The sequence below is a fragment of the Crocodylus porosus genome, unplaced genomic scaffold (genome assembly GCF_001723895.1).
Source record: "Crocodylus porosus isolate Cpor-Errol unplaced genomic scaffold, CroPor_comp1, whole genome shotgun sequence".
In the NCBI taxonomy this organism is placed as follows: domain Eukaryota; kingdom Metazoa; phylum Chordata; order Crocodylia; family Crocodylidae; genus Crocodylus; species Crocodylus porosus.
The window spans coordinates 2,224,385-2,234,893 of record NW_017728918.1 but is presented as its reverse complement, the minus strand read 5'-3'; the positions used below and the strand labels follow the sequence as shown (position 1 = coordinate 2,234,893).

Genomic DNA, 10,509 nt, shown 5'->3' with positions numbered 1-10,509 from the left:
TATTTAATATATACCTATTTAAATATATATATATATATATATAGGTATACACGCACACATGCACACCCTATGTTTGCCCATATCTTTATAACAGTATCTGTGGAACCATTTCAAGTTGGCAGGGACACATATTTGTTCTTTCGGAGTGATGCAAGATACTGTTTGTGCACAATGCCAGGCAAATTTAGTTATGGTAAGATATAAAGTACTGCAAATTCAAGGAAGTCACTGGAGTCACAGCACTATATATCAGATTTGAATTTTGCTTCATATCCTGCCAGGAATCAAGTCATAATTTCTCCTGAGAACAATAGTGACTGAAGAGCAAGCTTGCAATTGTTACTCATTTCCTTTAACTTCCTGCTCCAAAAGCACAGGGTTACTTTAACTCACCTCTAGTACATGGCCTGTGATGCACATTTAAGCAGTTCTGATCTATCCAGCAGTGAGCATCACGCTAGCCAGATCATCAGAATAGTTTAGCATTAAAGATCCCTTCTCAAAATGCCAAAGCAAGAAGAACACATCAAGAACTCCTTGTTTGCCATATTTATTTTTTTAAAACTAAGCTCTCAGTTATACAAGTGCAAAAGTGATTCATTAGCTAATAACATTAATGCGCCTATAAAATAAAGCTAGAATATTTTTAAAGTGTGTTCAGAATAATGGAAATGCTGCCACATGGTTAACTGTCATAGTGTGAGAACACAGGGCTGTACTCATATCTTGCACAATGATTTAATGGCCAATCGCAAGACATTCCCTTTATCTCAAGAAAGGCCTTTTTCACTGCTGCTGAATGAAAAGAGAACTAGACAAATTGGGAGCAAAATAAATGTGAAAAGAGCAGGGTTTGTCATATTTTGACCTTATTTAAGGTTTAACAAAAAGATCCATTTAGGTCAGACAGTGGGGCAAGGCTTTGACGGTTGGTTTTGCCACAAGACCTGCTAGTGCATTATTCCACTGATGCCAAGAACCCCATGAGGGCTCGAGGATTTCTCCACCAGCTCGAGGGGGGTGCTAGGGCTTTACACATTCTCCACACTTCTTATCTGAAATATCTGAACTCCTTGCTTCGACTGTAGGGTGGTTACATACTTTGTACATGTACTTGTATATTTAAGAGTCTAAATTCTGAGAAAACTGGAGAGGACAAATCAAAAAAGGAGAACACAAACAGCACTTGTAGCCTTCTTCCACTATTGGCTTCATTTCTAACCAGAAATGTGATCAAAGGAGCCACACGAGGGTGCCATTTCACTGCTGATAAACCATTTCAATACTGTCTTACTCCTATTGGGAAAGCAAATTAAAAGAATTGGGAGAATTTCTTAATCACTGAAATCAACACGAATTAGGAGTAATGTAATGCAGCGAATAGTCCTGATTTGTAGCAGTTCCAAAGCAGAATCAATTTCTCAGTGTTGCAAATAGACAAGTGAAAGACAGTAGCTGAGTCTGTAGTTGCTACACAGATTAATCCCCACTGAAGTCAATAGGGGTTTCGCCTACTATGGAAACAGAAGATCTGAACATTTACTATTCAAAATGGTCATAAGCCTGTTTTTTTACACCAGTCAGGATTTGGTTGCTGGTGAGATACAAAGCTCTCTCGACAAACTTACAAATGCTCATGGTGAGGTTATATCATCAGAATTATTTTTCTTTGCCAATGGCAATTTATATAAAGTGGTTTATAAACCTTGATTGCAGCTGCCACTGGATGTTCTCTGAGTTACTCCAATCTTCCAACTGTGGTTTTATTTCTGGGGATTAGAAATGAAGCTGTTTCCCACTCCTTCCAGGATAGTAACTGACAGCCCCACTTTCAGGACAGAGAGTAGTCAGTGAACGGAGCCAACTTTTAACTGTTCCTCATACATGTATACCATAGTGCACTTTGAGATAATGAGACATTTAGGAAAACATTACACTAAAACTGCATCACTCACAGTAAGATGTGTGAATCAATTAGAGTGGCGCCTAAACATTATAGATCCAAACTTCCCAAAAGTTTGGATGTGTTACAAGGGCTGAGTTTCTGCTCCTCAGTTAATGTACACTGGATTCAGTGGAACTATGATAACAGAACAGCTGAGGATCTGGTCCTAAAATGTTTTCCACATCAAAGTGACTATTTTACTGAGGAATGTGTTCAATATGACCCTCATGTAAAAGTACTATTCAAGTGTAATCCTGTCTAAAACCAACGGGTCCTAATATCAAACTAGCTTTTCATCTACTTGGGGACTAAAAAGAGGATTGTACTCCTTGTACAAAGTTGCCTTCTGTACTGTTTGCAATCAGAGTGCTCAGATTGTAGTCCCCGAGTACATGGTTATTCAAAATCATATACTCTTCACTGTTTAAATCAATTTTGAATGCATCACTGTAAAGCAACACAGTGAAACATCTGAAAACCTATTCTTTCAAAGAGCATTTACTTCCTTACCAAAAAGCTGTTAGTCAAGTCCCTTTTATGTTACATCAATTTCTTTTGCACTGAACATGCTCGTTTAACCTAGGTATTATCATATGCAAAGCAGTGCCCATATGCACTGAGAAGCACTGCTTTAAGGTTTGTGCACAGGCAAAACTCTTGTTCAGCAAGAATACTCAAAAATGGCAATGGTTAGGAAAGTATAAAAATGGCCTGTTCTTACTCTCTCAGATGTGTTCTCCCCAGGTGTTTTAAGCACTCTTTCTGCAGAGTGCAGTGACAAATCTGCTTTTGCTCCTCTAAATTTACTCAGCCAAGACCAATGTGAGCTCGATTCTACTGAAACCTGAATATCCACATAATTAATTCAGATCCTGCCACTGCCTTTTCTCAGAAACTCACTCCAAAGCTTTATGGCAGAATCTCGATGACAGAAATGAGTATCGCTTTCAGAACCTAGAGCGAGCTTCCAAGTGTTGAGCAGAGGAGCTTTGAGTCTCTTCAAGGGAAGCAGAACTGCAATTCACTGTGCCTTGATCCTGACATGTTTAGTGCACATGCTTAATTTTTTCTAATATTAATTTCAATGGAACTACTAATATGCCTAAAGTTAAGCACATGCCTATGTACTTGCAAATTCAGGGCTTAGATCCCTAAAGCATGTTCTCAAAATGGTGAGTGTGCATGAGAAAAATTAATATGGAGGATCAGCCCAGACAGAAACTCTGGATGTCTCTTAAGTACTGCCTGCTACCAGCCACGATGAAAGCTTAAGAAAGCATTGGTAATTCTGCACATCTTGTGAGTGGCAGGGGTGTGCAGGACCGCGTGGAACAGGCAAGTAAATTTCATGCAGTTTAAGTTCAAGTTTAATGATGGTCCTGTTTTATTTGGCCTGAAAAAAGACTGCATACACCTCAATATGGGCCTAAAACACATCAAGCAAAGGAGGGAAAAGCTGATTATTTGAGATGGGCAAATATTTGCTAATAGCTGGAGTGTCAGGGCTATTTAGCTACCCCAGAAACCTCTACCTACCCCTGGGGTTTGCTACTACCGTGAGATAGCAAAGAATAGACAATGCGATCGAGAGATGGTTTCTTCTTCCTTAAACTCAAGGGAGCAGGACAGGGAAGTACCACTTGTACCGCTCCTAATGAGAGGGAAATGAGGATTCCCTAGTGCTGGCAGCCTGGCTTCTTTCATTGGAAGAAAAACAAATGAAGGACATCTGACCCTTCATAAGCTGCTCTGGCCTCCATTGCCCACGGCACGCTACCGCCAGAATGAAAGGCCTAGTGTTTTCTGCAGTTGAAGGGGCAGGAGTGTTTCATTCCTTCTACTATTGCTGAAAAATGTAGTGAACTTGCTGCCCCCTGGAGCAAGTTCCCAGGGGGAGCTGTGGGCTCCCCCTTGCTTGGCAGGTGGAAGGGAATGGTTTAAGGCCATCAAGCTGCCACCTCATAAAATAAAACCAGGTAACACATGAGGGAGAAGGGGGAAGTCAGGTTTGAGCCCCCCTTTGGGAAGGGGAGCAGAAACTGATGTCCTGGTGTGTGAATATTAGTCCTGATGCCAGCTAACGTGCCCATCACTAGTGTACTTGGTGATACTTCTGGCTCTGCTATCATTATGGTGTGCAGCATTATGCAGTGAAAACCCCTCCCCAGACGGTTTTAGTCCCTTCCAGACGGCATGTGATATGCTTATGTAGTCAAAAGATGTTTTCCTAGCCCTTTCATTAGATAGGCTTAGTCAAAGGAAAGGGATTTCAATGAGCTGGATGTCCTGGTACCCATGTGGCAACAGCTGCCCTTCAACAAAACCAAGCAAACAGAGAAAGAAAGAGGCAAGCTCAAGGAGGGGAGTGCTGCTTCTGCTGGGGATACTCAGTTAGATACCGGAGGAGGCAGGCCAGGGCGCCGGGTCTGGATAATTTTTGGTTTGGGAGAATTCTTTGGGTCCTCTTCTTCCTCTGCGTCACTGTCGCAGACGTGCACCACCACGCTCGGGGTGGACTCTGTCCCTGCGTGCAGCTCGTACTTCTCTCCTGGAAGCAGACACAAGCAGTTAGGTCACAAGGCACCCGTCTGGAAGAACACAATGCTTGCAGTGCCCTTGACAGTTTCTAGGCATTGCCCTGATTCAGCGATCTGGGGAGCGCAGATGCATAATTGCCGACCCCAAGAGCAGGCAAGGGCAGGCACTAGCTCAGTCAGAGCACGTTCTTCTGTGAGTCTTTGTTAGCAGGAAGGGTCAGCGCCTGTTGCTGCTACATTGCATGTTGGCCACCAATGGCTTCATTGGGGCGAGTGTGGGACAGGAGGAGGCGCTAGATAAACATAATCTGCACTGCCACCTATCCTAGGAGTTTTGCACAGGCCCAGTTACACTGGGCACTACAATCCAACCACAGACAAGGCTTAAGAGCATGAGACCAAAGGCAGCCATTTATAGCTGAAGGGCCCAACCCCAAACCTCTGGGCACTGGGGAAATTCAAATCTTGAGCCAAATTTAATGGCTGCCCCTCTTTATCTAAAATGGACCCAGCCACAGTGTCAAACTCCCTTGGTGTCTGGGATTGCTCAGATCCAGTTACAAGCATCAAGGCTTGGTTTCACCACTATGTTCTCTCATTCTTGTAGGCTACAAAGGATGGCTTATTATTGATAGTAACAGCTGTAGCTGTAAGCATCTCTACATGTCCTTCATGATGGCAAACAGGGAACAGCAGTTACAGAGCATCTGTGATAATTGCTATTTGGGATGAGCCAGGGACTTCTAGAGCTGTTGCAACTTGGATTAGAGCCAAGACCCTTTCGCAGGGGCTCTGCTGGACTTAGATACCCTCTGCAGACCAGCCACAGAGCGAGTCCTCAAGCACTTATCAGTGTGACACAGTTGGGATTAATAAACCACTCATCCTCACACATTCCTTAACACCCACCCCAGGCCTCTGCAAGGCAGATCAGTGTGGCAAAGGTGGAAACACAGCAAAGAGGAGGCAGAGCCAGGCTTTGCACTCAGGATTTCCTGACTCCCTGCTCTGTGCAGTGCTTTGCCTAGACAGGTCCCAAGGCTGTATTGTGGGACAATGGGATCAAACCACAAAAGGTAAATTTGAGAAGAATGTTAAGAAAAAGTTAAGAAAATGTGAAATCTGATACACTGGTCTGGTCTCTCAAAGAAAATGTGCTGGCAGCTCTAACTCAGCTGGAGAAGCACTTAGTGGGCAGATGAGAGAACTTCTCATAAGAAGTCGTTTTAACTTCTGGGTCCTGCAACCACCTTGCAGCTAGTTTCAATCCGATGAACTGACACCACTCACTGCTGCTGAGGCCAAGAAGGCAGTGCGTGCTCACTGTAAAGTGGTCTGGGAGGACAGCAGATCCCACAGTGCTGGGTGGGATCCCACGGTGCTGAAACCCCCAAGTGCAGTGAGAACAGATCCCACAGCGCTGAAACCCCCAAGTCCTGCTTGCCTTCACAGAAATACCTAGTATACTTTGTTTGTATTACACTAGGGGCCTAGGGACTCCCATCAGGAAGCCCACTGCAGTAGCGATATAGAAGCAAAACCAAAATACGGTCCTCACCCCAAAGAACAGCCAGTCTGCTTTACAAAATGTTGACTCTGGGCCTGAGCCTGGAAAACTTTGCTCATACAGCTAGTTTTTGAAAATCCCATCTTTGACAACAATTCCTGACAAGGGTAGGGATTGCAGGGTTGGATCCTATCTTTGCACATAACTACTTCAGCTACGAGACAGTGATTGCGCTGATGAGCTGTTAATCCAAGTGAGGTCTATGGGCCTGGGATTAGAGGAGATGGTACATTTTTGTCCAAAGGATGGAAAGCAACTTTTATGATCAAGCAAGTGAATAATAGCTAGAAGTCAGGCTTCTTGCTGGGAGAGATTTTATTGCTGTGATCCCATTAACAGTGACATTTAACTGTTCTATTTTTGGAAATCTTTCCCTCAGATCCAAATCAAGAAAAGCATTAAGGGCCATGTTGATAGGCTAAAATATAAAAAGAAATAGCTTAGTTGTGGTGTGTTGAGAAATTCTATGGTTTCGCTTTGCCTATTTTCCCTGCAGGCTTCAGCTAATTTCTCAACGGTCGGCTGACGTCAGCGCTGCCAACCAGCACTGAAGGCTACATTGGTCACTGTCAGCTACAAAGAGCTCTGCAGTGCTGCACGCACACAAAGCCGGGCCATTTTCTCACAGACTGATGCTGTACAGTAAATCACATTCACTGCCCTCTTAAAAGGTAGTCATCCCAGCTCAAATGCAACATGCTTTTACTGCTCCAATCTTTCCTGGAAGGTTTTGAAAAGGCAAAGTGGAAATGACAATACTAGAATAAATACCCACCAGTCTTAGGCACAAGTAATAGCAATTGCAGTACCTGATGTTACTTGGACAAAACAGGACTCCTTTCACCCTTAAACAAGTTCACAAAGCATCCAAGTGACCTCAATAATTGTAAGCACAATTTTGTATTCACAGTTATTCATACCTGCAAAACTGTGAACCGAAACATCAAAGTCTTTCTATGGGTAAATGAAGAATGTGGCCAGTATAACTAAGTTATCTGAAGAGTCACGTGCAATCAGCAGTATCTTTATAAAAGGACAACCTGGTTTCTAAAACTAATTTTCATTTTGACCTTTAAACAGAATACTACTGACGTAGTATAACATGTTCAAAGTAATAAACATCAAGGTAATAAACAGATTATGAAAATGCAATAGATCTTCCCTTTTCTTAAGTGACCCTGGCAGGCTAAAAACTGCGGGCCAAAACTCAGCTACTATACCTTGAAGTAGCTCCATCAAAGTGTCTGGGATAATTAATCATTAATCCTAGTTACGTTCACAGCCTTCATTAGATGGTTTGTCCAGATGGTAGTAGTATGAATAAGGCACCCCAGTTTCTGCAGCTAATAGCACACAGGGTGTGAGGTGTCTGACATCACATCCAGCTTCCCTTGAACAACCCACCAACAATGAGATGTACAATGGTGGGTTGTTGGCGCAACCTGTCAACAGCTGGCATGACCAAGTGCAGCCTACAGTGGGAGTCCAGAGTGAGGCTCAAATTCACGTCTCTGATCTGTGGAGAGATGCCTTGCACACTCAGCTATTGTGCTTCTCTACTTACATGGAGCTGTGCCAAATCACACTTGCTGAGCATGTAGACCAGGAGAGGGCAAAGTCGGGCCCGCGGTCCTCTCAGCGGAACAGCTCAGCAGAAAAATGAAGTCACAAGCAGTGAAGTTTTTTCCTTAGGTGTTGGCTTTTGTACCAAGGAAGCAAAATCTAAATCAGAACAGGGGACCAAAATTGTGAAGAGCAGCCCACTTTTCCTGGGGCAGGGCATGTCTACATGTGCATTAATGTACCTCTTCTAATGTGCATTAAAGTTATTTACCTCTGGGCACTTTTACATGCGCTCCAGGTCTCGGGGAGGTGGAGGGGGGCGGCGGCACTTTAATTAGAGTGGCTCCGAGAGACACTCTAATTAAAGTGCTGCTGTGTCTCGTGCATCAGTGTCCCTGTGCTTAAAAATGGGAGTAGGGGTGCTTGAACTAAAGCTCATTCAATGAGCTTTAGTTCAAGTGACCCCACCACCACTTTTAAGCATGGGGACGCTGATACATGTGACACAGAAGGCTGCTGGAGCATGGCAGTTGTCATGCTCCCGCAGACTCGATTAACTGAGTCTGCTCCAACACGCTCGAATTCCAGCATGGTGGAGCAGTCTCAGCACCCATGTACAGGCACCCTCCAAAGTGAGGTACTAAATTAGCATGCATTAGGCTACACTAATATTCAGTAGTGCATTTGCATGCTTTTTTAGTGACACTTAATGCACGGTAGGCTATTTTACTAAGCATTAGCGTAATGTCACATTTTTTTCCATGACACTTTAATGCGCAGTGAAATAGTCTACTATGCATTAAAGTGCACATGCAGATGTGCCCACTGAGACCTCCCAATGACCTCTAATCTTCCTAAGTGCTTGGAGCCACCATACCCAGATCATCTCAGTATGCGCTTCGGTGGGACGTACGCAAAAATGAGACATATAGGGCGTGTTCCCACAAGCATGCACATGCAATTTGCAGTGCCCCAAAGCCGTTTAACTGAGGAGAGACAAATCACGCCCAGCGCATGTGCACCTATGCATCATGGTATTAATTTGCAACTTGGTGGGAGATCCCAGTGTCAAAAAACCCACCACTACAAAAAGTGGTGCACCGTGTGTGTCACCAAAAGCAAGAGCCTGGCTGGCCAGAGCCACACTGGCTGCCAGCCAGGCTGCAAGCAGCTGACTCAGTGCCACTGATGCCACACAAGGCCTCCAAGACCCCAAGTAAGCTGCTGGGGCCATCACCAGTGCTGGCCCAAGCCTCCCCTACCCCACCCAGATCCCTTTGCCTCATGCTAGAGAGACAAGTGTGCTGCTACCATTTGTTCCCGAGGGAAACGTGTGTCCCTGCATGTGCATGCTTGTGGAGATGTACCCATAAGGATAAGGAGTGATTCAAATGGTCTGGCACTAAACTCAATGTGTACCTGAATCTACCAGGTGCTTCCATTCAGGACTGCATGTGTTCCTAGGCAGCTGCACTCAGGTAGGTGCTTCTATGAAGAAGAGATGCAGAACATGCATTTTGGAGGCTTCATTCCCACCCTCCCCCCACCTAACTCCAGATTTCTCCCCAGAAAATAGCCAAGCTCCCAGAGAATGCCAAGTGTAGCTCACATCAATAGCAGTGAACTCAGCTCCGGAGCAATAGTGGCAGTGCTGCCACCCACCTTTTGCCCAAAAGTCTACTGGGCATTCACCCATGACAGAGGCTGTATGAACCCTCATCCTGAATACTCTCACCCACAGCTCCCACTTCCAAGGAGAATGCCCAGCCACCTGGCGATGGAACAAGGTACATGCCCGTCTGTCCTGTTCGAGCTGGGCCACTGGGACGCCGAGAGTGCAAGACTCCCGGGCCAGGAGAACAATGAGAACAAGCAACAGGGGGTCTGTCTCTGCTTCCCTGTGGTTAGGATGCTCTCTTGGAGAGGGGGACTTCTAGGTTCTTGCCCCACTCCCAGGGTTATTTCTGCTTCTCAAGCAGCCACTGTGTAATGTGAAATGCATAAACAACACTGGGAAGAGAGGCCAGAATCCATGGCTTCCCTGACCCAGGACAGTGACCTCAAGGTTACAGGGGCAGGCTTCCTCCTGTTTACTCCTAGCCTGGTTTGGGCATCTGTACATGGCGCACAGACGTTGTTTGAAAATCGGAAACACCCCTGGCAGTACAGAACTGAACCCAGGACTCTGTGCAGGAAGATAGAGCTGGGGTTAAATCCCATGTTCATCTGAGGATCCAGCTCACAGGTTGTTTCTGCCTTCCACCCAAAAGCTGCCCATTCCCAATCTGACACATTTCGTAAATTCCCCAAAGCACAGCCTAGGACCAGGACTCACTGAAAAGCAAACTTAAGGTTCAGAAACATTTTCTAAATCCTCAAAGTGGAGAATACACTTTACATCTTTATTTACACCTGTTAGGACAGATTCAGTCCCAGAGCAAGTGGGAGCAGCTCCATGGACTGCAGCAGAGTTGTGCTGTTCTCACTTTGCGCAAGGCATGGCTAGACCTCTTCTCAGGGACTGTTATGTTTAGAAAGCAAGACTACAATTACTTTAAATGACATACAAGACCAAGGGCAACCTGACCAGCCTCAGGCACTGGACGAATGAGGCATTAAGCCAACAGCTACTGAGGCTCCAGCATGATCATCTTTTATTTATTCACTAGCAAAGTGCCCATCAAGAATGAAGGGCAGGCGGCAGGGATGGAGCGACACCACCCACCGCCCCGCGCTGCCATCGCTCCGCATCTGGCCATGTGCACCCCCCGACACACACACACACCCCCAGCCACATACCACACCTACCCAGCTACATGCCACACATGCAGAGCCATGTGCCACACCCACCCACCCGCACACCACACACAACCAGCCACAGGCCACACACACACACA

At 45.3% G+C, this 10,509-nt stretch overlaps 1 protein-coding gene across 3 annotated transcripts in view; it reads right to left on the bottom strand.

The window, feature by feature from the left end:
* The window catches only part of RCAN2 (regulator of calcineurin 2), a 157,737-nt gene that overhangs the window by 2,974 nt on the left and 144,254 nt on the right, over positions 1-10,509 (bottom strand). For 2 of the 3 annotated variants that reach the window (XM_019537121.1, XM_019537122.1), the window contains exon 4: positions 535-4,493. In XM_019537121.1, coding sequence (XP_019392666.1) covers positions 4,333-4,493 — 161 coding nt within the window. In that variant the 3' untranslated portion in view covers positions 535-4,332. Of the gene's footprint in view, positions 1-534; positions 4,494-10,509 lie in introns of those variants that run through there. The other variant, XR_002101518.1, reaches the window with a different exon arrangement.